The sequence below is a fragment of the Sapajus apella genome, unplaced genomic scaffold (genome assembly GCF_009761245.1).
Source record: "Sapajus apella isolate SASKATOON/1434 unplaced genomic scaffold, GSC_monkey_1.0 scaffold62, whole genome shotgun sequence".
Lineage (NCBI taxonomy): Eukaryota > Metazoa > Chordata > Mammalia > Primates > Cebidae > Sapajus > Sapajus apella.
This window is the reverse complement of record NW_022437002.1, coordinates 5,274,525-5,299,673: the sequence shown is the minus strand read 5'-3', so window position 1 is coordinate 5,299,673 and position 25,149 is coordinate 5,274,525. Positions and strand designations below refer to the sequence as shown.

The 25,149-nt window shown below is 49.7% G+C and overlaps 1 protein-coding gene across 1 annotated transcript in view; it reads right to left on the bottom strand.

Annotated features, from left to right (window-relative positions):
* Positions 1 to 25,149, bottom strand: part of ZNF362 (zinc finger protein 362) — a 41,271-nt gene that overhangs the window by 8,098 nt on the left and 8,024 nt on the right. Inside the window, 6 exon segments of the mRNA XM_032246823.1 lie at positions 8,320 to 8,544; positions 9,733 to 9,857; positions 9,859 to 10,061; positions 13,594 to 13,840; positions 14,025 to 14,088; positions 19,555 to 19,680. Coding sequence (XP_032102714.1) covers positions 8,320 to 8,544; positions 9,733 to 9,857; positions 9,859 to 10,061; positions 13,594 to 13,840; positions 14,025 to 14,088; positions 19,555 to 19,592 — 902 coding nt within the window. The 5' untranslated portion in view covers positions 19,593 to 19,680.

The window sequence follows — 25,149 nt, the reverse complement described above, 5'->3', positions numbered from 1 at the left end:
AACAAAGACACTGGCTTCCCGGAAGTCTCTGTACTTATTTTGTCCGTGTCTGGTCACTCTGTTCCTTCAGAGGAACTCCCCTGAGCTCATCCCCCACCATCCCCCCAGTGTCTTGCATGGGCTCAGCATGGAGGGGATTCCATAAATAGACACAGACTGAATGAAGGAAAGCAAGTTCTTTCTCTCTGAAGTCAATCATTGACAAGAGAAATATGTTCCACATAATCAGCGACTTCCATGCCCCGGGGTATTTCATAGGGTTTGCTGACTGACCGAAAGACAGTGCTCCAGCAGGTTCAGGTCATTCCTCAGGAACCAGCCAAGCCCTCCTGGCCAGCAAGCTACCCACTAGCCTCCACCCACGCAAGTGCAGCGACCGCGTGGCCTCCCCCTAGACTCCCAGCCTCAGCCTCTCCCTACCTGGCCTTGGCATGGCCGAAGTTGCAGGGCTTTGACCTTGTCACGGCCCAGTCTGGCAGCTTCCACGATCCCCATCTTTTTCCATGACAGAGTCCATATTCCGCTTCCCCAGCTTGCAAGGTCCTTCACATTCTGGCCTTGGTTTCTAAGGCCTCCTCCTCTGCCACTGCACTCCCCAGAGGGGCATCTTACCAATCTCCCCCAACACACATGCAGATACAGCCCGCAGCAGGCCTGGAGCCTTTGCTCATGACTGGGGAGGGCTGTGGACCCCTCCATACTCAACCCAGATGATCCTCCCCAGCCTCCACCTCCTACTTCCCTCTCTCAAGGAAGTTTCCGCATCTGCCAGCCTCCCAGATCACAGTGGCAGGGGCCTGCCTCTGCCCGCTCCCATGCCCTATGCATGGCACCCGCATGGGGCTGGCTCAGAAAAAGCTTCAGGGAGCAACTGCTGGATGAAGGAAGGACCAGGCTGCCTGTTCTCTCAGCCACAAAGCTCTTATCTTCAGTCCCTGAACTTCAAGTCAAGCCTGAGCCCTCAGTTCTAACATGGGAATCCTCTCTTTGTAGGTCATTTTCCCACTGGGGGGCACCCAGCCCCAGCTCCGGCATCTGTGGAGAAGTCCACCCTGACTCTAAGTGGTCACTCTTCTTCTTCTGACTCTAAGTCTCACTCTGTTGCTGAGGCTGGAGCGCAGTGGCATCATCTCAGCTCACAGCAACCTCTGAGGCCTCCCTGGTTCAAGCGATTATCCTGCCTCAGCCTCCCAAGTACCTGGGGACTACAGGCCCGCACCACCATGCCTGGCTAATTTTTTTGTATTTTTAGTAGACCACCATGGTTCGAGACCATGTTGGCCAGGCTGGTCTCGAATTCCTGACCTCCAGTGATCCTCCCACCTCAGCCTCCCAAAGTGCTGGGATTATAGGCATGAGACGCTGCTCCCAGCCGGTGGTCCCTCTTCTTTAGGCAGCACAAGGAAGCTGAGCTGAAGCTAGTGGCCCTGGACTACCCCCCCAACCCCCACTATCCCAGTCCCACCCAGGGGCTCCAAAGACTTGGTCTGCTTTCTTTCCTGGCACTGCCATCCCCATGTGCTTCTTCTGCAGCCTGACGCCCCAGCCCCTTCCTTCCTCCTGAACTGGGCTGCTCCTTGATGCACTGCCCTCGAATCTTGCTTCTGCCTGCCACCTCTTAGCTGTGTGACCTTGGGCAGGTGACTGCCTCCCTTAGCCTCAGTTTCCCCCTCTCTAAAATGGGGATAATAATAAAGGCTGTAAGAATTTAAAGGGTGTTCATAAAATATTTTTACAGTGTTAGTTTTTAATACATTAATTTCTATTTAAGTTAAGCAACTTATGAAGACAAAGGAAATGTGTTCAATGTTTCAATAAAATTATTAAGGATTCATGAATTATCACTTTCATTCCTCAGCCATGAGATGGCTTTGGGCATGTTTTGTTTTATAACTAAAACAATGGTCACAGATATATGAAAGTTAAATATTCCTTGAGAGGATTCCCCCCTGCAGCATTTTTCAAATTCATTACGAAGAAATAATAAATTCATACTGTACAGGGATTTAATGGACACCTTGTATACTAAAACACCTTAAGCAGGACCTGGCACACAGATATTCTCTGACAATGAATAGTTGTCGTCATTATTAGCATTATTACCAGACTTGAAAAAAATAAAATGACACTTTCCCCTGCTGCAATGATCATTAGGCAGGTATAAAACATCACCCAGCCAGGAAAAGAAAAACAAAAGCAAAAACACTCTGCACCCTGGATAAACAGACAAATCCAAAGTCACTCTGTCTAGCCCTAGTTCCACAAATAGATAAAACTTTCAGCCATTTCCTGTAACTTACTAACTTCCTCCTGAAACAATGGTTTTTGTTTGTTTGTTTGTTTAGATAGGGTCTTCCCCTGTCACCCAGGCTGCAGTGCAGTGGCACAATCTCAGCTCACTGCAGCCTCTCTCTCCTGGGTTCAAACAATGCTCCCACCTCAGCCTCGGGAGTGGCTGGAACTACAACACATGCTAACACACTCAGCTCATTTTTTAATTTTTTGTAGAGATTGGGGTCTCACCATGTTGCCCAGGTCAGTCTCAGGCTCCTGGCCTCAAGCTCAAAACAATGTTACCCCTGACTCCTGCACTGCGACATCTGCAGGTACGGACAACCCTCATACATACGCTAACTGCATGAGACAATGCTGGTTTTCTACCATGAACAGACTAACAGAAAATGTTCTCTTTTCTCTATAAATCCATGTGGTATTTATTATGTAGAGGCTGATCCTTCTGAAGCCTGGACTTGTGCAACACTCTGCAAGTCCCCCACTTGGCTTGCGCCTTCCTTTCGCGCTGCGGGCCCACTCAACTGCCTCACTCCAACCACGCTCCCAGGCACATCCTTCTCAACTCCTAGGGCGGATCTTGCTCGCCCTCTTGCTAACTCTACAGCTCTACTGCTTGACCTGGGGCTGGCTCTGTTTCGGACGTGACCTTCTCTTATGCCCTTCACTGAGTGGCTCTATCACTGGGAAGATGGATTTGATTATATGATCTGAGGTCAGCTTCTCCACCAAGGGACAAACAAATGGGAAAGGGCCTCTGTCAAACAGCAGAGGACAAGGAATCTGGAATCCGGTTGCTTCTTCAGCTTTGGAATTTTTTGTTTGTTTGTCTAAAGAATCCTGGGAGTTCTGGGCATTTGGGACACTTGCCTCTTTGCCTCTGAGTTAGGACACATCAGCTTAATTATATGTGCCAGTAGCTAGTGACTTGTAAGTCGTCTTCCAAATGTTGATAGAATTCTTTTTTGTTTGGTTGGTTTCCTGCCATTATGAACTCAAATTACTCCAAAGGAGAGAGAGAGAGAGAGAGAGAGACGGGAAAAAAAAAAAATATTGTGCCCTCAGGAATGGAGAATAATCCCTGGGTCAAAGAATATTCTAGCAAAATACTCTCCTTCAAAGGCCTGTTAATTTTTTGTTGCTTTTTATTTTTTATTTTTTTTTTGGTCATGTTCTTAATATTTTTAAACAAAGTCTACTTCTTAAACGAAAAAACCCAGAATTCTTCATCATTATTATCACTCGCGCCTGTGTTTATTAGTGTGCCCATTCCATCAGCTTTGTGCTGTTGCCTTTCTCAGAACCAGGCCCCTAGGTCCCTGATTCAGAAGGATAAAACTGTCCAGGTGCAAATGCAAATGCTCTTGGAGTTGCTGGGTAACACCAAAGATTTGCTTCCTTGCTTTATAAAAGGAAGGATGCTTACAATGATTGGGTTTTGTAGTTTCCTTTTGTTTTTTGTTTGTTTTTTAAGACAAAGCCTTGCTCTGTCATCCAGGTTGGAGTACAGTGGTAAGATATCAGCTCACTGCAACCTCCCCCTCCCAGATACAAGTGATTCCCCTGCTTCAGTCTCCCAAGTAGCTGGAATTAGAGGCACCCCCCACCACACCTGGCTAATTTTTGTATTTTTAGTAGAGATGGGGTTTCACCATGTTGACCAGGCTGGTCTTAAAACTCCTGACCTCAAGTGATCCACCCACCTCGGCCTCCCAAAGTTCTGGGATTACAGGCGTGAGCCACAGTGCCCGGCCTATGTATTCTTCATATTTATAATAGCCAAACGCTAGAGTGACAGCTGCCCTATAAAGCTGGTAGCATAAGAAAGTTGGGAAATAAAAAGAGAAACTCAACCTCCCTGGGTTAATTTTATGCATATATAAACATATAATACATATAATGCATAATATGTTCTTGTGCACTTTCTAAGATGGACCAAAAAAACCTATTTTAATGCACAGAGGCTGGCATAATAAGTATCAACAAAGACATTTCCTTAAAAACATTTTGTCTCTAGATTTAAAATACCCTTAACAATTAGTTAACGCTTCATGGGATTAAAAGACCCTGAAGATGGTCCAATGCGGTTGCTGTCTGTAACATGTTTTTCTTGTTGTTGAGATGGAGTCTTGCTCTGTCACCCAGGCTGGAGTGAAGTGGCACAATCTTGGCTCACTGTAACCTCCAACTCCCAGGTTCGAGTGATTCTCCTGCCTCAGCCTCCCGAGTAGATGGGATTACAGGTGCCCACCACACTTGGCTAATTTTTGTATTTTTAATAGAAACAGGGTTTTACCATGTTGACCAGACTGGTCTCAAACTCCTAACCTCAAGTGATCTATCCACCTCAGCCTCCCAGAGTTTTGGGATTATAGGTGTGAGCCACCACGCCAGCCTAACATGTTTTTAGTCTGAAAAATTGATCATGCATTATATCTTAATAGAGTACTCCACTGTCTTCCATTGTGATACTGTTATAATTAATTAACCAGAATCATTTAGTCTAATAAACAGGTCTGATTTTTACCCTTATACTTGCTTGCCGGCCTTTGCTTCAAGCTAGGATAGACAAATGCACACAGGCTGCCAAGCTAACATCCTCTTCATGACCAGATGCTGCCAGAGGCCAAGGTGGGCTCCAAGAGTCCTTGGTCCAGAAGGAGATAACTTTGAGAGCGGGCTAACTAACCCAGGATCAGAGGAACAGGAATCACTCCCTAGGACTGGATGAAACTGATTTCATTGTTAATGTTCTAATTTTCTAAAGGTCTTCCTTTTTTCTTTAATCTGTCTCTAATTCTCAATTTAGGAGGCTGTATTCAATAAACTGGAATAAAATATTCCTAAAATGGTGTCTTCTTCCAGCTAACTCTTCAGAATTCTGGGGGTGAGGGTGGGAGGGGCACTATAAAAACCTCCTAATATAGATATGAAATAATAAATTATCAAGAAAATGTTGAAATAATCATTCTATGGAAAACAACGTATGTAATTGGCCTTATCTACAAAACTACTTGGAATAATTGCTAAAAACTCTTCAAAGTACCGCTGCTGAGACCCTCTTCTTTTACAGTCATTAGTTCTGTAAACAGGATCTGTAAGAATCTGTCCTCCTTCTTAACAGGATATAATTAGGTAAATCAAATTTATAACCATGGCTGTGCCAGAAATGTCACATTTAAAGATGAATTTCACGTAATTAGGCATGACAAGTCTGAGAGTGAGAAACAAGGACTGCACTTCAAAAGTGGGAATGAGGCCTCCGCGGTCCTCCAGGAAACTGGACCGGACCTGCGCTACAGCTTGTGGAATTCCAGCCCTTTAAGGTTATAAAAAGACATCAATCTCTGCTTGCCCAGGAACACTGACAAACGAAGACTCTCAAAAAAAAAGGGTACCCCCCCCATGTTACACATCATATAGGCACAATCTAGCAGAGGTGAATTGGATGGTTCTAGGTTCCTGATCTCTAATATAAAATTTGTTTCACATATACACACACAGTTCTGGCCTGGAGGCTTTATAAAGTCTCCTAACAGAGTTCTCTCTCAAGTTTTTCTGTCACATGCTCTAATTTTAAGAACCATACAACCGGGAGGACTTTATCAATCAACACCTTATTACATACATTTCTGTACATAAACCTGGCCACGTGTTTTAAAAATCAAAGTAACAAAATCAGAAAACTGCTGAAACAAACTTATACGGTCAGATTTGTGCTTTGGGAGGCATGGCAACGAGAAAACAGACTGACACCTGGCCCTGCTGCCATTCTGCCATTTTATTCTTTTCTTTTTTCTTTTGAGTCAGGGTCTCACTGTCACACAGGCTGGAGTGCAGTGGCGCAATCTCAGCTCACTGTAGCCTCGACCTCCTGGGTTCAAGCAATCCTCCCACCTCAGCCTCCCGAGTACCCAGGATTACAGGCCACCTGTAATGTAATGGTGGCTACAGCCACCATTACTCCCAGCTAGTTTTTGTATTTTTTGTAGAGATGGGGTTTTGCCATGTTGCTGGTCTGGAACTCCTGAGCTCAAGTGATTAACCTGCCTCAGCCTCACAAAGTGCTTGGATTACACGCACGAGCCACCGAGCCCGGTCTGCCATTTGATTCTTACTATCATACCCATACATTGTGTCCCAAAAATAGACAAGGTAAAACATTTTGCACCCAGGGATAAAGGATTCAAAGACAATGAAGATAAATGAATAAATGATAAAAAGCATAAAAAGCAAATAACAAATACAGCCCTTCTCAAGGTGGCACACAGCTGTAATCCAGCTACTTGGGAAGCTGAGGAGGTGGAGGTTGCAGAGATCCAAGATCATGATACTGCACTCCAGCCTGGGCAATAGAGTGAAACTTCATCTCAAAAAAAAAAAAAAAAAAAAAAAGCCATTCTAAATAGTACTAGTCTGAAAAACAGAGAAAACCTGGTGAGTTCTGTAAATTACAAACTCCACAGCAAAAACCAATTTTATCCCTGACTTTTCCAATGCTGATATTGGCAAACACGTGACAATGCTCACACAGATGATAGTCGTCATGTGAGAAAACTCTGCTGCTTCCCCTCTGAACAGATGAACTGAAATCTTGGTAATCTTTGACTTGTTTTTTAAAATACCAATGGTATTTTTATTTGGTGAGCCAGTCTTTCTGATGTCTACACCCTCCTGCACAATTTTTCTTCTTTTTCTTTTTTTTTAAAACAGAGTTTCTCTCTTGTTGCCCAGGCTAGAGTGCAATCTCGGCTCACTGCAACCTCCACTCTCAGGTTCGAGCGATTCTCCTGACTCAGCCTCCCAAGTAGCTGGGATTACAGATGCCCACCACCACGCCCAGCTAATTTTTTTTTAATTAATTTATTTTTTAGACGGAGTCTTGCTCTGTCACCAGGCTGGAGTGCAGTGATGGGAGCCCAGCTCACTGCAGCCTCTGCTCACTGCTACCTCTGACTCCCTGGTTCTAGTGATTCTCCTACCTCAGACTCCTGAGTAGCTGGGATTACAGGCATGCACCACCATGCCCAGCTAATTTTTGTATTTTTAGTAGAGACAGGGTTTCACCATGTTGGCCAGGATGGTCTCCATCTCCTGACCTCATGACCCACCCATCTCGGCCTCCCAAAGTGCTGGGATTACAGGCGTGAGCCACCAAGCCCAGCCTAATTTTTGTATTTTTAATAGAGATGGGGTTTTGCCATGTTGGCCCAGCTGGTTTCGAACTTCTGACTTCAGGTGATCCACCCACCTAGGCCTCCCAAAGTGCTGGGATTAAAGGCATGAGCCACTGTGCTCAGCCACTAGCTTTTCTTAAAGCATTTATAGCTTTGAATCTCCCTTTCACACACTCAACTAGATTGTATGCCCCATGAAGGCAGTGATTTTTGTCTGTTTTGTTCCTGGCTGTATCCTCAACACCTAGAATAGTGTCTGGCATAGAGTAAAAGTTTCTGTTAATATGTGTTAAATAGATGAATCATATGCTCTGTAAAAACCATTTATATTTATTCCAAAATATTTAATAATTGCTTATTATGTGCTACAAACTGGGGATGTGGAAATAGAGGAGACCGAGCTCTTGCCTTCAAGAACTCCCAGCAGATTGAGTGAGGTGGGCAGGTAAACAGACGTGGGTGTGACACCTACCACGGCTGTGATGGACATGCACAGGGCCTTCTGGAGACACAGAGGTCAGGCCTCTTACCCAGCTAGAGTAATCAGGGAGGGCATCCTGGAGGAAGCTAGACTGAGAGAGGACAAGGGGATGGCCAGAGAAACAGGAAAAGGCAGGAGGGTGTCTCTGGTAAAGGACACGGCACGTACAAAGACATAGAGATGAGAAACAGTGGGGGCAGGGTGCAGTAACAAGAGCTGAGGCCAGTGAGGTCCGCAAGGCCCAAGACCCCAAGGGCAACAGGCACCTGGAGAAGGTCCTTGCCCCTCCTTGCACTGGCTCCATGTGCCAGGCCACAGGTGCTGAGCTGAGTTGGGCTGCAGCAGGGCAGCAGCAAGCAGGCCACTCACCTGGTGTGCTGCTGGAGGTGGGAGAGCTGCCGGAAGGACTTATCACAGTAGGAGCAGTGGTAGGGCTTAACACCCAGGTGGATACGCAGGTGCTGGGCCAGGTAGGAGGCGTTGGCAAAGGACTTGGAGCAGTGTGGGCACTTGTGGGGCTTGGCCTCTGTGTGCGACTTGGAGTGGATCTGCATCTCCGACTTGGTGAAAAAGGTCAGCGGGCATACCTTACACCTGCGAGGCAAGAGGCAGGTTCACACCTGGGAAGATCCCCCAGTCCATCCATCTCAGGGAGGCCTTCTACATCAGAGAGACCTTACACCTCGGACAGGTCTTTCCTATGAGGAGCCCAAGAAGCACAGGCCCACCTGGGAAAGACAGGGGACAGTCTCCCAGCGTGGGCACCCTTAAATCTGGAGGAGGAAGCTCTCACCTGGGGGAACATTTACAAAACCTAGGGCACAGGGTTACACCTCATAGGGAAGACAGGCCTGATTCTGGTGAGGGTTTTCCCGGGGCCACATCCCATGGTTCAGGGCCTCCCCTGATTCAGGTGCTAACGGGTGAAGTAGTTCTCAGCTCCCATGGTTCAGGCGCTAAGGGGTGAAGTAGTTCTCAACCAGGCTGCACAATAGAATCACCTGGGGAGCTTCCAAGAACTACCAATACCTGCCCCACCCCCCATGCCCTCCACATTCAACAAATTAACTCAGAATTCCTGGAGGTAAAGCCCTGGCATCCACATTTTCTGAAAGCTCTTCAGGTGAATCTTTTTTTTTTTTCTTTCTTTCTTGAGACAGAGTTTTACTCTGTCACTCAGGCTGGAGTGCAGAGGCCCAATCTTGGCTCACTGCAGCCTCTGCCTCCCAAGTTGAAGTGATTCTCCTGCCTCAGCCTCCTGAATAGCTGGGATTACAGAGGTGAACCACCACACCCGGCTAACTTTTGTTTTTTTTGTAGAGACAAGGTTTCACCATGCTGGCCAAGCTGCTCTCAAACTCCTGACTGCAGGTGATCCACCCACCCTGGCCTCCCAAAGTGCTGAGATTACAGGCAGAAGCCACAGTGTACGGCCAAGAGACAGGTGATTCAAAGGTGGGGGGTTTGACAGGGCTGACACAACACTGCTTAAAGGGAGGAGGAAACTGACTCTCACAATCCGAGGCTGTGGGGGTGGCTGCCAGCCACAGGCCACACCTAAGGGGCCAAGGCTCTATTCTCTCCAGGAGCCCTCCCTGTACCTGGACTTTGGACGTGGGCGGGACTGTCCACAAGGCCCCATCCCTCTGGACACTGGCCTTCCCCCTACCCCACTCGGCCCAAGGTGTCCTGTTTCAGCCCCGCTGCCGGGCTCCTGGGGCAGCCCTGGCTCAAGCCCCAGCCCCAAGCCCACTTGGACCCCATCCCGCCTGAAACCCCCACCTGTACGTCTTGCCCTCCTTGGCAGTCTCGCCCGAGGCCAGGATGGGGTAGGGGACTACTAGGACAGGTGGACCCCCCGGGTTCTCTGCCTTGATCTTTTTGCGGCCGCGTTCGGACTTGGGGGGGGCCAAGCAGGCCATGGCCCTGGATTGTCTTGATGGAGTCCAGGAGAGGGGGGCTGGTGATCCCTGAGATGAGGGTGGGGGACGAGGCGATGAGGCGGCTCTGGCTGGTGGTGGTGGGTGTGGACGGGGTGCTGGTACCCGTGCCCGTGCCCGCGCTCGACTCAGAAGTGCTCACAGCCGGGGTCCGGGTGGACAGCCCCAGACCTGCAAAGACATGTGGGTGGGGGCACGGGTGAGGGGAGCTGCAGAGGCCAGCTCGGCCCGGCCAGCCCACCCAGCTATGTGATTTTGGCAGGCGAGCATCCGCTTAATGAACATTCATAAGTTACTAGGCAGGGGCAACTAAATGAGAGCTTGTACATGTGTAAGATGCCTTAGACACCTTAAGATTAACTTGAGTTAGATCGGCCCTTTGGAAAAATTCAAACCATAGAAAAAGACCAAGGCACAAAGAAGTTCACTACTGTCTTATTTATAGCAGCAAAATTTTAGAGGCAACTGAAATATGCAACATTAGGAACGGGTTCGGTAAACAGCGATCGATTGCCTCTACTGAACTGCCCATTAAAAAGAAGGTTATGTTTGTTGAAGCAAACTACATATGTATGCACAGAAAAAATGAGAGGATGTGCCAAAATGTGATGTGGATGGTATATTAGGAGTAATAAAAACAATAAAAAAAGCTTAACTGTACTTTGATTCTTTGACAATGAGCTTTTAAAAAACTTTTGTAATAAAAGTTATTCTTTTAAAAATGAGGAGACTAGAAACATTTACATTATCAGCTGAAACAGACAGATGAAAATGGTATCTATTGTGTGGCTCTGTTTTTTTTTTTAAAAAAAAAAAGAAAAAACTAAAGACCTGTGCATTGAAAAAGATAATGTCAAGTCAGCAGGAGAATGTTTTGTATCATACACTGGCGGTGGGAGTGTGCATTTGCAAAGCCTTAATGGAAGGTAGTCAGGCAACAGCCATTAAAATTTTAAACATGGCCAAGTATGGTGGCTCACACTTGTAATCACAGCACTTTGGGAGGCCGAGGTAGGAGGATCGCTGGAGCTCAGGAGTTGAAGACCAGCCTGGGCAACGTGGCAAAACCTGTCTCTACAAAAAATACAAAAGTCAGCTGAGTGTGGTGATGTGTGCCTGCAGTCCCAGCTACCCAGGAGGCTGAGGTGGGAGGATCACTTGAGTCCAGGAGGTCGAGGCTTCAGGAAGCCTTGATCATGCCACTTCACTCCAGCCTGGGTAATAGAGCAAGGCCCTATCTCTTTAAAAAATAATAAGTAATTTAAAAATTTTAATGTACGTAACTTTTGACCAAGCAATTCTACTTCTAGAAATCTACAATAAAGAAACATTCCCACATGAGCAAAGAGGTGTGTGTACATGGGCCTTCCATACAAATCGGTGATCATACAAAACTGGACACAACCTGTTAGTCCTCAGCATGAGCTTTGTAAGCAGCTGTGGTCCACTCTCATTGGGGGAACTGCACGGCCACTAAAACAAGCTCAGTGTGATGCAGTGACAGGGAGAGAAGGTCAAAATGTGCTGTCAGATGAGAGAAGCAAATCAGACATACGAGGCATCTATTTTAAAGAAGGCACACTCAAACTACATACATATATATGGACAAGATATATGCGCATGTAAATGCACAGGAATAGATCTGAGAAGAGACACATCAAACTGCTAATTGTGGTTCTCTCTAGGGAAAGAGAAGTTTTTTTTTGGTAAAAGGAGATTTTCATTCTTTGTCTACCTGATTCTATATTATTTGAATCTTTTACCTGGTGAATTCATCCATTTTTAACATCTGTGATTAAAGGACAAAATAAAATAAATTATAAACATATAAAAATTCTAACAGTAGGATTAAGGCTATTTTTTCTCTTTTTAGCTTGTTGCCAATTTCTAAATTTTCTATAATGACTATATATTACCATTATAATAAAAAGTGGAATATATATGTTTATGACAGAATGGTGAGTAGAAAAAGCAAGTTAAATCATAGGTACAGCCCTACCACAAGCTCAGCGAAACACACACGAATATTGGAAAACAGAAACATATGGCAAAGGAAGGAAATGGACCAAGAGCCTCTCTGAGCTGCTGGGTTGGGAGCTGGGGATTATGAATGATTTTGTTGTTGTTGCTAGTTTCTCTTTTTTCCAAATTTTCCTTAATATGCTTATATTACTTTTTTAACATTACTTTTATAATGGAAAAAATAAATGTAATAAAATCATAATAACAGGGGATGTGCAGAGTGCAGTTGGGGCCTGGAGAGGTTTGCCAGGCCCTGTAATTCTTGGGTGACTCTGGGAAAAGGGGGGAGAGACGGAAAGAGGCAGAAGCGCCTAGCTGGCAGTAAGGACGACCAGGGAGGAACAAAGACTGGCCACTGTGGTCTCCCAAGAAAGCTTAGATAGCCAGGCTCCAAGGAGGGCCTCTGGTGGCTCCAGCCCCTTGTCATTACCCCCAGGATGTCCCCCTAGTACCGCAGCCTCAACCTATCCAAGACTAAGCTCACATCTTTCCCCAGCCCTGTTCCTCCTCCAGGGATTCCATCACAGGGGCAGTGCCCTGGGAGTCTCCCTCACCTCCTCCCTTCCCTCACCCTCCTACATCCTGTCCTCTCTTCTCCCACGATGTATCTCAGATCTGTCCACCTCTCTGCATTCCCACTACCACTGCCTTGCCCAGGCCACTACACTCCTGACAGTCTCCCTGCTGGCATGCTTATCCCCTGACAGCCCAGTCTCCACCTTGCAGCCAGACTTGGTTTTCTCAACCCATCTCTGAGTGTTTCCTCCCCTACTTAAAAACTTTCAATGGTTCCCCACTGCCCAAGGGTCAAGTCCAGACCACTCTGTGGCCCACAGGACCATTCTTAATCTGGTGCCCACTTCCCCGAAGCCTCAGCAGAACTGAGTATTGAAACAGAGTAAAGACAGGGGCTCTGGAGCCATACTGCCAGCTTCTGCCTCTCACTAGCTGTAAACTGTGGCTTTACCTTTTGCTGCCTCGGTTTCCTCATCTGTTGAATGGAGACATTAAGGTGAACTGCATGAAACTGCTGTTTTTCTAAGTCAAAACAGTCCAGTGTTCCACCTAACACCAACAGCATGCACCTCAAGGGCTGCTGGGAGTACAATGAACACTAGTGAACAGACACCAGTGCTCGACTGGAGCTAGCTGCCATCATCACCATCACCACCACCATCTTCCCGGCCTTCCTACCCCAGACGGTCTCTCCTTCTCTTGCTTCCTACACATATACTCCCCTCGAATGTGCGGTTTCCACTTCCTGTCCCAGTTCCCTAGTTTGCAGCCAACCTGTCCTTGCGTTTTGGCTCCTCCTAGGAAGTCTCTTACCCCCCAAATCTGGTCAGGGTCGTTCTCTGGAGTCCCAAAGAATCTCGGGATTTCCAAAGTTCTCTATGTGAACTTGACTTTCCTGGTAAGCCCTATGGGGCAGTCACCCACTCCTGCCGTGTCCACTGTGGGGTGGAGAGTCTTTCCAGTACAGGGCTGTTGGAAGTCTGGTGCTGTGGCTCGTCGGGGCCAGACCCACCACCCAAAGCTTTGTGCCCTACCCTCAGGCCCTGCCCGCCCTGCTCTCACCTCCCGGGGTCCCATCCTCACCAAGCGCCCCTCCACACCCGCCCCCTTCGGCCCTGTCCCCGCAGGCCCCGCCCACTCGCCCGGCCCCGCCCGCGCCGCCTACCTGTGACAGTGCTGGTGGCCGGCCGCGCGTGCAGCGCCACGTCGGGCTGCGGCACTGCCTGCGGATGCAGCCCCGGCACCTGCTGCAGCTTGGGCAGCGACATGACGGCCTGGCTGCTCTCAGCGGGCGCCGGCGGCACTAGCAGCGGCTGTTGCGACGAGGCCGAGGTGGGCGGCAGGTGAGGCGGCCTGATCTTCTCGGCCATCAGCTGCTCCTTGATTTTGTTTATCAGGACCAGGTTATCCAGCTGCGGGCAGAAGCGGACGGGTTGAGGGGGTCTGGCCTGCGCCCCGAGCCTTCTCCAGGCCCGCTGGTCCACCCGCGAGCCCTGGATCCTCACCCATCACCCCGCAGGCCACAGCCAAAACTCAAGGCAAAGCGAAGCAGATCCAGGGAGAGTAGGGCAGCCAGAGGGGCGACGTCAGTCTTACCTGGCTGGGCATGGTGGGAGGAGGGGGCCAGAAGTAGGGGTTGTTAAATCGAGGCTCGGCCATCCTGCGGGAAGAGAGCAACTGTTACCGGGAAGGGAGCCCTCCCCACGCCTGGGACAGCACCCCTCAATTTCACCCACTCAAGTTGGGGCCAATATCTGGGATCCATGTCCCCATGGGTCCCTCAGCCTCACAGCACAGCAGGCCTCCCACCAGGCCCAGGGAGCCACATCTCCAGGCTGAAAAACCTGGAATTCACCCCTCACTTGGTGGGCCCCAGAAGGCAAAGGTCACATCCAAACCTGAGTAGGCTCAACCAGCTCCCCCCTCATTACCCCAGTGCTGGCTGACCAATCTCCATCCCCCAGGAGGGCCCCAGGTTACTGTGCCAACCCTGTGGGTTCAGCACAGAAGGTTCCCCCCAAGTACAGAGACAAACTGGGGAGTCCTGGAGCAAATCTGTAAATGCTCATCCCTGATCCCTGCCCTTCTGCCCCCGGACCCCTTGAGTACAGACATCCTTCTTAAACTCTGGGGGCAACATGGGGTCATCAGATACACCCTTTCTGAAGGGCAGTTTGGCAGGACAATTTACAGTGCCCCAAATGATCAATGCCCTTTGACTCAAGAAATTGTATTTCTGGAAAGTTATCTTCAAGAAACAGGCCATGTGTGGTTGTTCAATGCCACGTGCAACATCTGACCTACAACGATGTGCATGAGAATGCTGTGGTTACAGAAGGGTGGGGTTGGAGAGGTCTGAAACGAGGGCAGTCTGGGCTCTCTGGTAAAAGTGTGTGACAAACTGTCTGGTGGCCCTCACCTCTGGCAAGTTCCATGGCAGGCCTGTGCAGTTAGAAGGCCTTTTCAACCAGGGCAGTATGAAGGATGGGCCTTCAGGGCTATCTCAGTCTTCCAGAAGGTTTGTCTTCCTGCGACCCTAGAGTAAGTCAAGAAGCGACTTACAGGGACCATGCCTCACAGAGGGTTTCCATTAAGTCCTGCTCCCTGTCAGGTTTCCCTTATCTCTCTCTTACAGAAAACACTTGCCTAACTGGTATTGCTGCTTAAATGTAATTGTTTATTTTGACAGGAAAGACCAAAATTTAAGTGTTTTTAACCTCTTTTCCTGGTCCTATGAGCTTGAGAAGCCCCTACTGGAATGGTGCCTATAGGGTTTCGGAAGAAAGCCCTCAATAAGGACACAATCTAATCTCATATTTTAAGAAAGAAAGTTTAGGTGAATTATCTCTTGTGATCTTTACTTAAAGCACAAGAGGTAGTATTATACCATTTTATAGGTGAAGAAACTGAGGCTCAGGGAGAGGGAAAGGAGAAGACCTGTCTAGGGCCACAAGGCAAAGGTGCCACAGTCAAAACTAGAAATCAGATTTGCTCAAGCTGGTTCCTCTGGGGAATTTGCTTTCCAAATTCTAGTCTTTGGTAGAGCAAATGCCCACATGCAAACGGCTCAATACCTATATCCAAACGTCCTTACCCCTCACTCCCAGCCTGAGGGCCAGTTTGAGTCAGAGCACCCTCCTGAGGAGGCTGGAGCAGCTCCTGCCCTGTATCAGCCCTTCTGCTCCGCCATCCTCAGGCACCAAGATGCCCTTCCCTCTGCCCACCCATCCCTTACAGCCCAACACAAGTACTTCCTGCCTGGAGTTCTCCCTGACTGCTCCAGACCCCTGGGACTTCTCCTTTCCCAGAACAAACTCAAAACAATAATTACAGTGAGGAGGCTGCAGGTTACCAAGTGCCTCTCTTGTGCCAGACGCAATGACGCTGAAAGGCAGGTAGGCACTCTTATCATCCCCATTTTACAACTCAGGAAACTGAATTCAGAGAGGTGGAGTGACTCGCTCAAGGTCACACAGCAAGTAAGCAGAGAGCTGAGATTCCTGCCCTAATCTGCCTGACTCCAAAGTCCAGCTCACCAGTCCCTTAGCCATTCTGGGGAACGACAAAGCATCCCGACCACAGCCTTGTGAATAAGCCCTACCTTAGGATGACACGGCTGCAACCTCACAGGCAAACACCTGCTAACACAGCAGTGTCCGGACCTGTCCCAATCCTGCTGTTGTCCACAGGGGCAAATGTGGAGGGGACTGAGCTGTAAAGCCAGAGTAAGGAGACTCCACGGCTAAGGGTAGGGAGCTGGGGGACTTAACCAGAGAAGCATGGGAATTGGATACACCTGTCTCGTTCATCTGGGTCTCCCCAGCACCCAGGCCCAGAGGTTATCAATAATGTGAGTTGCATAATGGATTGGATACATCTGTCTCGTTCATCTGGGTCTCCCCAGCACCCAGGACCAGCAGTTATCAATAATGTGAGATGCATGATGGAATGAATAAATGAAGTAATAATAATCAGAATCATTTTAAAGACAATCCCATACAATTATCTATCACTGCTCATAGTTTACAAAGCTATTCTGTGCCCACTGGCATTCTCATCAGAACCCCAGGAGGATGGCAAACAAGGAAGAATTTTCACCCCCATTTCACAGAGGAAGAAACGAGGGCACCAGGAGGGAGGCATATTGCTCAGGCCACATGCATGAGAAACAGGAAGCAGCACTGTGCTGCGATGCTGGGTGCTAGCTCTCTAAGCCTCAGGTTTCCTCATCTATAAAATGGGGTGAAACAGGCTACCCTGCTTCACCCCTGCTCTGGCCCAGGACTCTGCCCACTGTGCTTCGCTGCTTCTCAAACAGTTCTGGAAGATCCATCTTTTCCTCCTCTTCAGTTCAGTTCAATGCCAAGTTCAGAGCCACGACCCTGGTCAGGGAGCTATGGGAAGAGGGGGCCTTGCCCAGGGTACCGTAGCTGGGATACAGCATTCTCTCTGCCACCTATCAGACCCCTGGTCAGGCAGGGCCCACCCCTTACCCTCATTGGGCCCCAGATCACTTAATCTGATCAGTACCACCTCTGCCTGATTTCTCTGCATCCTTTACTGGCTGGTTCTAAGTAATTTAATGATTCGGTCAGTGACCCTAGTCCTGGTGTCTACCTACTGTGTGTCAGGCACAGGGAAGGCAGGGCACGGGCTGAACATTTCCTGAGCTCTTCCTGCATGTCAGACACATTGCTAGGTGCTCATCAACAGCATCTCATGTGAGACCCCCAGCAGGACTCTGAGGTAGTATCCCCTGTGCAGCCCTGGGACCTGTATGAGAGGGTATGGCCCTGGCAAGAGGTGAGCGGGGGGAAGGTGGCCAGGACCAGGCCAAGCCACTCAGACCCTGCCTAAGGGAAGGGCTTGAAGCCAGAAAGAGACATGGCCAGATGTGTGTTCAGGACAGAGGGACAAGGCAGAAGGACATTTCTGGAAGAGGTCACGGCTTGAGCAAAGGCATGGAGATGTGGAAGCACAAGGCAGGCTTGGGACAGTGAACAGCACCTACAGGCACCAAAGACAGCTGCAGCGCAGGGAGGTGGTGAGACGCAGGGCACTTAATGCCATGCTAAGATCTTGGGTTGGAATGCTGGTGGTGAAAGGCATCAGGAAACATGATGGACCAGGGGAGCACTGAAGCAGAGGGAACTATTTGAGGATCTGGTGAGGGCTGGGGATGGAGAAAGAGGAGCCTCCCTGGGGTTGAGTGTGCATGCCAGGATGGGCAGAGGAGACACGCGGGTGGCCAGGCCTCAAGCATGACAAAAGCCAAGACTTTCTACTGTGAGCCCCAAGACACAGGGCTGATCCTTGCAGGGGAGCAAATATCATTTTGTTTCTCTTATTGTAAAAGGTGAAAAACATTGGATAGGCGAAAGAATGAAACACTCTGCTGCTGATGGCAGCTAGCCCACCTATCCATCTATCCATTCAGACTAGACAAATCCTGTGGGCCAAACTGGGATCAGTGCTGGGGAACCTGAGCCAAATGGAAAGAACCCTGCCCTCCCCAGCCCCAAGCTAAGTGGAGGAAGCAGACAAGTGACCCACAAGCTTCTGCAAAGAACTCCCACCTATGGGACCTACCACACACCATTAGTGACCTCCCTGAGGTCAAAGCTGATGGGCCACCTTCCAGTCCTGTCCTCCATGGCCTCCCTGCCACCTGGCCCATTGGAGAAGGCCTGTGTGCCATGACACCTTGGTTCCTCTGTTTCTCTGCCTCCTTTAACATCTTCAGTCTCTCTTCCCCACCAATTCAGCTCCTCAGGATGGAGTGGGAGCCCCCTCTCTCCCACCAGCCTCAGTTCCTGTGTGGCCCACGCACTCTAGAATCTAAATACCCACGAAGCCCAAAGTCCCCACCTCCAGCCAGACCTTTTCCTGACAGGCCGACTCCTGGGCTGCTCCTACTCCAGAGGCCTGAGCTGGACTTGGTCTTCCCCTATGCCACGCACCTCATCTAGTCATCCCCAACTCACAGCAAGACATCCCCATCTGCCCAGATGCTCCTGCAGAGACACACAGTGATCTACCACACTCACCCTCCCTCCCCACCCACCTCAGACCCATCTCAGCCATGTCCTCAGGATTCCAGTTCCAAAATCTCTCTCAAGCCCACCCGCTCTTCTCCAACAGTCCCAGCCACTGTCGCCTCACCTGGACTGTGGAACAGCCTGCTCTGTTTGCAGCCCAACATACCCACATTCCAATCTTGACTCCAACTCACCAGCTGTGTGATCTTGGGCAAGGCATTTGCTCCTGCCCATCATGTAAAGGATGAGCAGCCCAGAGCCAGGGACCTGACCCAGCCTGGAGAGGACCAGGGAGGACTTCCCAGGGGAGGTGATGCCTGCCTTGGGTCTTAAAGGATGAGTGGGAGTTAGCCAGGCAGAGAAGGGGTGGGAGCATTCCCAGCAGAAGCAGCAGCTTGAGCAAAGGCCCCCAGGCAAGGAGCCCAACAGTGTGTGAGGGGAGCCACGAGCATACGGTGTTGCCTGACAGGAGGTGAGGCTGGAGCCAGCAGCTGGGGCCAGATCTAAAAGGCTGCCCCCTAATTCCTAGGCCTGGAGGCTGGACTTGAAGCGGTAGGTTATGGGACTGAATCTGTGACTGAGAAAGGCCCCTCTGAGTGCCCAGTGTAGAGGAGACTAGAAAGGCCAGGAGAAGAGGCAGCGGGAAGCCCCTGGAAGCAGAGCAGAGAGACAGGGGCTGCACCTGGGCCAGGGAGGAGAGAGGCCAAAGAGGCCTGGAGCTGGAGGCCGAGGGAGCATGCAGGGGTCCCCCACAGTGGAGCCCAGGAGGCCCAGTGGATACCAGTGCTGACAAATACAGCCACAGGAACATGCGGACAGACAGCACCAAACCCAGACACACATGACAGATACAGACCTGTGGCCCCAAACATGGACTGACGGGGACCCAGCAGCTGCCGTGAGGAGGAACCCACAGCCACCACGACACAGGAGGCTGCTACAGGAGGGTAAGCACACACCTCCCCCAGGGCAGACCCGGAGGGTGGCAGAGGGGGCACTCAGGGAAGGTGGGACAAACACAATGCTTTAATCCCCCAAAGAACAAACCCTCATTGACAGAGTGCAACCTGGAATCACAGGCTCCTTACCTAGAGTGTCCTTTCCCACTTGGTGAACTTCTACTCATCCTTCAAGACCCAGCTCAAGTGTTCCCTCTTCTACGGAGCTTTCCCTGAACCCCCAGCCAGTCACTTCCTCTGTGTTCCCAACAGCACCTTGTATATGGGAATAACAATAACAATAATAACAATAGTAATAGTAATAAAGTGCCAGCTACCATTGATTTCAACATCCGTGTTGAGTATGTTATGATTCATGTCACTGAATTTTCCCAATGACTCTGTGAGATGCACATGTAACAGAAGAAAGTGCAGCTCAGAGAGATTGACCAACTTGCCCCAAGTCACACAGCTCGTAAGTGATGGAGTTAGGATGCCACCCAGATCTGACCCAGCACTATAGGGCCAACTGCACTCCAATGCAGTTATATTTCCTGGGTGTCCTCCCCACTGGACTTCAAACTCTTCACAAGTAGAGTTGGTGCTCATTCATTTCTGCCAGCCTCTCGCCCAAGGTGGCCACTTCCAATGGACTGGGAACTGTACCAGGATATTTTACAGCCATTATTTTACTCTCATAATAGACCTATTGTACCGATGAGGAAACTGAGGTCCAGAGAGGTTGAGCAAGTTGCCTAAGGTCACAGAGCTGAGTCTGAACTTGAAACGAGGTCTGTTTATCACCCTGTCCCAAAAGGGTGTCTCTGGGGCCAGCCCAGCAAGCTCCATGGAGGGGAATTAAGTGGGGGGTACTGAGGAAGGGGTACATCATGTGTTGGGCCCTGCCACCTGGAGACATTCAGACCTGGACAAATGGACACAAAGAGGACAGGCAGTCCAGGGAAGGGTGTAGTGAGCCTCACCCACTGCAATGCCGAGGGGTTCAGTAAAGCAACTTACAGCCCAACCCACATACATTAAAAAATGAGATTTGGTGGGGCAAGGTTCACGTCTGTAATCCCAGCACTTTGGGAGGCCGAGGCAGGAGAATCGCATAAGCCCAGGAGTTTGAGCCTGCAGTGAGCCATGATCACACCACTACACTCCAGCCTGAGTGACTGAGCGAGAACCCATCTTTAAAAAGAAGAGATTTGCCCAGACCCCATGGCCACATAGGATCTAGCTCCTCACAAAGCAAATGCGAGAGAGCAGGACTCCAAACTCTCCGGACACTATTACAAAGGAGGCAGAAATAAAAACCTGCGTCAGAAAAAGCAAGCTTCAGGGAGCCACACCCAGAGGGAGGCTGGGAGCAAGGCGGGAGGCAGCTGGGGCCAATCTTGGTCTTTGTCTTTGTTTCTCTGATTTCCAAATTCTCGGTAATGCCGTTCAGTTGCTTAATGAAAACAATAAATTCATTCTTAAAAAATGAAAGAAAGGAGTTGGTAGCTTAGTGCGGGCAACAGATGGAGGATCCAGAGGCAGGGGGCAGGGGGAGGTCAGGGTCAGCTGCTGGTGGGCAGGCAGTTGACTGCTGCATGCCAGGCCCTGCACAGCCCCCAGCCTCAAAGCACGCACATGGAGGGTGGGTGTCAGGAAGAGGTACCTGGAAGAGGTGGCATTCAATCTGCACCTTGACTCTGGTTAGGATCCTACAGGGTTGGGGAGAAGAAGGTCTACAACACCTCCCTGGCCCTGATCCAGGCCCCCTTCACCTCTGGCCTCAATTATTATAAGAGCCTCCTCACAGGTTTCCCCACCCCCACCCTCATCCTCCACTCCACTACTGTAGTCACTGTGATTTTAATAAAATAGAAAATCACAACCCTGACCTTCTAAGAACCCTCCATAGCTCCCTACTTTCCTCCAGACAGGTGTGGCCCCTGCCAATCTCTCTGGCTGTTCCACTTTGTACTGCCCAGCCAGACTGACAGTCTCCCCTTTCCCCCAGGGCTCCGCTTCCCTTCTCACCTTCCCACCTTCCACAGGCTGCATCCTGTGGATGCACATGGAATTCCAGTGCCTCCCTCAGGCCCCAGCTTACAGTCCACCTCTTCCTGGAAGCAACTGGGGACTGCTCTGCCTCCATGCCTGGGCTGAACTGTGTGCTCTCCTCTCTGCCCCCTTTGTACCCTGCATTTCCAACAGCAGAACACCTCTCACCCCATGTTCTGTCTGTTTGCTCATCCATCTCTGCTGCTGGACATGCGCTCTGTTGGGGAGGGATCATGGCTGAATTATTTATCTTTTAGGCCCCGAAGAGTATCAGATAAAGGCTTGGATTAATTAATCAATTACTTAATAATCAGGGTGGGGGGACTGAAAGGGCTGTGGCCTGGTAGAAAGAAGCCCCTCCCCCTCCTCCGAGTCCCCTCCACCCACTTTGGCACTCTGTTGTCCTCTGTGTTACACTGTCCCCTCTTTCCTGTATCTAAGTCCTGTCTTCCTAATTGACCCAAGGGGCTATGTGTATTCTCTAAAGACTGGCTGACCCAAAAAGGATGTTAACAGATAATAAACACAGAAAATGTTTCAGCTTCCCTAGCAGTGAAAATTCAATGAGTTTCACCTGTCAAAATAGCAATGCGAAGCAAGAAAATGCTAACACCTAATACTGATGAGGGTATGGTGAAATTGGCATGCCATGTATTATTGGTGGGAGTGTAAATTGTAACAATAATTTCTGAAAACAATCTGGCATGAATTTGTCAAGAGCTCTAAAAATGTCCAAACTTCCTAGCCTAGTGATCCCATTCTTGGTCATCCATCCCTAGAAAATAACCCAAATACAGAAAAAGTTACATGCACAAAGCTGTTTGCATCAGTGTTTTTTTTTTTTTTTTTTTTTTTTTTTACAACAGCAAAAACCTGGAACAGCCAAAATTTTAAACAGGTTCTGTGTAAGTCATGTTACTTGGTGACACAGTCTATGGTTGTTAATAACTGCCAATATTACTGGCCTTGTAATGACTCATTTAACACTCACATCGGCCTATCAGGAACTGAAGGCACAGAGAGATCAGGAAATTTGCCCAAAGTCAAGCAGTTATGTGCAGGATTTTAATCCAGATAATCAGGCCCTAAAGCCCATACTGACACTGGATCCATTAAAAGGAAGGATTGAAACCACTCTGCAGTCACTTAAATACTCGTGACACAACAATAGTCAGAGGGGAAAGGGGAAGATTTTTTAAAACTGCATGTATGGACCCCCCACCCTGACATCTATATAAAAACTGGGTGCTGAGAGAAAAGAGGGAAAGAAGACACCAAAATGCTAACACGGGTGATGTTTCCAGCTTGGAGCAGGGGCAGAGATGGGGTGGGTTTTTATTTATTTCATATCCCTGCTTTCTAATTTTTCTGCATGTCACAACTGATGGGGTGACAGGCCTGGAAGAGTACTGTTATGTGACTTTTTAAGGGAATATTTTTAATAAAACCAAAAGTTAAGCAAGCTTTGGCAAAGCAAGACACCCCAAATCCCAGCCCACAGCCCCATAGAGGATTCTGGCCTCAGGCCCTGCAAGTTTACCCAGGAGAGCAGGGCTCAGGGAGGGACAGGGGCCTGCTCAAAATCCCACAGCAAACCTCCAGTCCCACCCATGACCCCAGCCAGGAGAACAGTCAGGAAGGGACTCCTGGTCCCATCCAGGGGCCCCAGTGGGGAGGACCAGGCTGATGGACAGCCTGCCCAGGGCACTAAGTCTACTGCTTAAAATCCTGCTTGGTTCTCATTACTTTTAGAATCCAGTTCAAACTCCACAGCCTGGCTTTTCCCAAGGCTCAGGCTTTTGCCAAGAAGGTCCCCTGGCCATGTTCATCTCACCAGGCGTGTCCCTCGGCATCCATCCCTCCAGCATCAGGGCCCCTAGAACAAGGTGCTCTGATGTGCCATGCCATTGCACGATCTGAGCCCCTCCATCTGGGACCCATACCACCCAACTGGAACCCTGCCCTCAAAACTCAGCTCAGCTGGCACTGCCTTGAGGACCTGTCTGGTATCTGCTTATTTGTCTGTCCAGTCCCCCAAGCAGGCTGTGGGCTCCCCAAAAGTAGGGCTTGGTCTGGTTCTTGGTTACAACCCCTACCCCAACACAGCCCCACAGCTCACGCAGGTCTTCCCTACTGTCTCAACTTAAAGGTCACTTCTGATGTTTCCCACATAGGAATCGGGCTACCCTGTTATACATTCCCATGGTCCCCTGCATTCTCCCTACTCCACCACTGTATTAATACCATGCCTCTAAATATGTCTTAGGCCTATCTCCCCATCAGCCATCACTACTGCAGCCCCAGAGCCCATTGCTAGCCATGCAGTAGGGCCTCAAGTGCCTAGCATACACTGGGTACTCAACAGATGATCAGAGGAAACCGATGAGGAGGGGTCTTTCCATGTGTGCCGTGAAGACTCAGAAGTCTGCTGGGAGAGCCGGTGCAGCAGAGGGGCAGTGTGTGCAGAGGCTGGAAAACTGCTAACTCCCTGGAAGAGCAAAGGTTTCTCAAACATAGTCCCTGCCCCCAGAGAGGGGCAACAGCTACTGCTACAGTTGGGCTGGGAGGGAAAGGAGGGTAGTGGCAGCCTTCTCAGGAGGGTGAACTCATCTCACTGGGAAAAACAGACTTCAGGAAGGTGGTGCTTACTGCTGAGGGAAGGGGAAATTTCAAGAGAGAGATGCCAGAGGAGAGCATGGCTGGTGGAAAGAACTGCATGTGCAAAGGCCCGAGGCAGGAAAGTATACCGTATCACATGGGTCAGGGTTATAGTGCAGGAATTCACAAGGGAAGAAGGGTGGCTGGCTGGGGCCGTTCATAAAGGACCAGAGTTCCAAGCTAAGGTGCTCCAGTGAAAGACCATGGCGGGGACAGGGGAGGTCCCCGAGCAAGGGAGGGCCATGGCCAAGGTTTTCAATGGACAAGTTGTTATGGGGCTAGAAGGATGGCCTGGAGGGGATAAGCAGATGGTCTAGGAGAGGGAAACTGAGGCTTCCCATCTTTCAGGCTCCTGAGACATGCTCAGTTTATCTCCCATGGCCCCTCTGCCCTCCACATACTGCCACTCCATGCAGCCTAGAACCCTAAGCCCCAGCTGCTTCACCCCACCCGTCTCAAGACCTTGGCCAGACCTGGCCAGCCCCAGAAACTCACTGCTGAGAACTTCCTTCCCCAGGAGGAAAGAGGCTCCCGGGATCCTGGATCCAATTAGGCTGGGTTTCCGCAGCCTCGCAGGGTTGGGAAGGGCTGTTTTCATTGTGATGGCACGGCTGATCAGAGGGTAGGTGGGTGCTGCTGGCTGTGGCCAGGTCAGTGGGAGCCGCGAGGCTGCCCCTTCCCCTCACTGTCCCTCCCTCTCCAACACCCTCACCCTCTGGCCCACCCACTCCCACCTCCAGCCACCCAGAGACACCCAGGGCGGCTGGCCCTCTCTGGGAGTCTCAGTGCCCACATCTAGGGAAGGGGCCATGACACCCTCTCAGTTCCAAAAGAATGTTCTGCAGGTTTGGAACACATCCCTCTCCCTACTTCTGTTTCTCCTGGGGACCCCCAGCTCCCATCCCCTCTGCCAGCATGAAATGATGATGGTAATAATAACAATAGTTCCTTCCTCCACACCAGGCACTTTAAGATACTTTACAAGCTATTTCTCACTCCGGCTTCTAACGACCCCATGAGGTAGATGCTGTA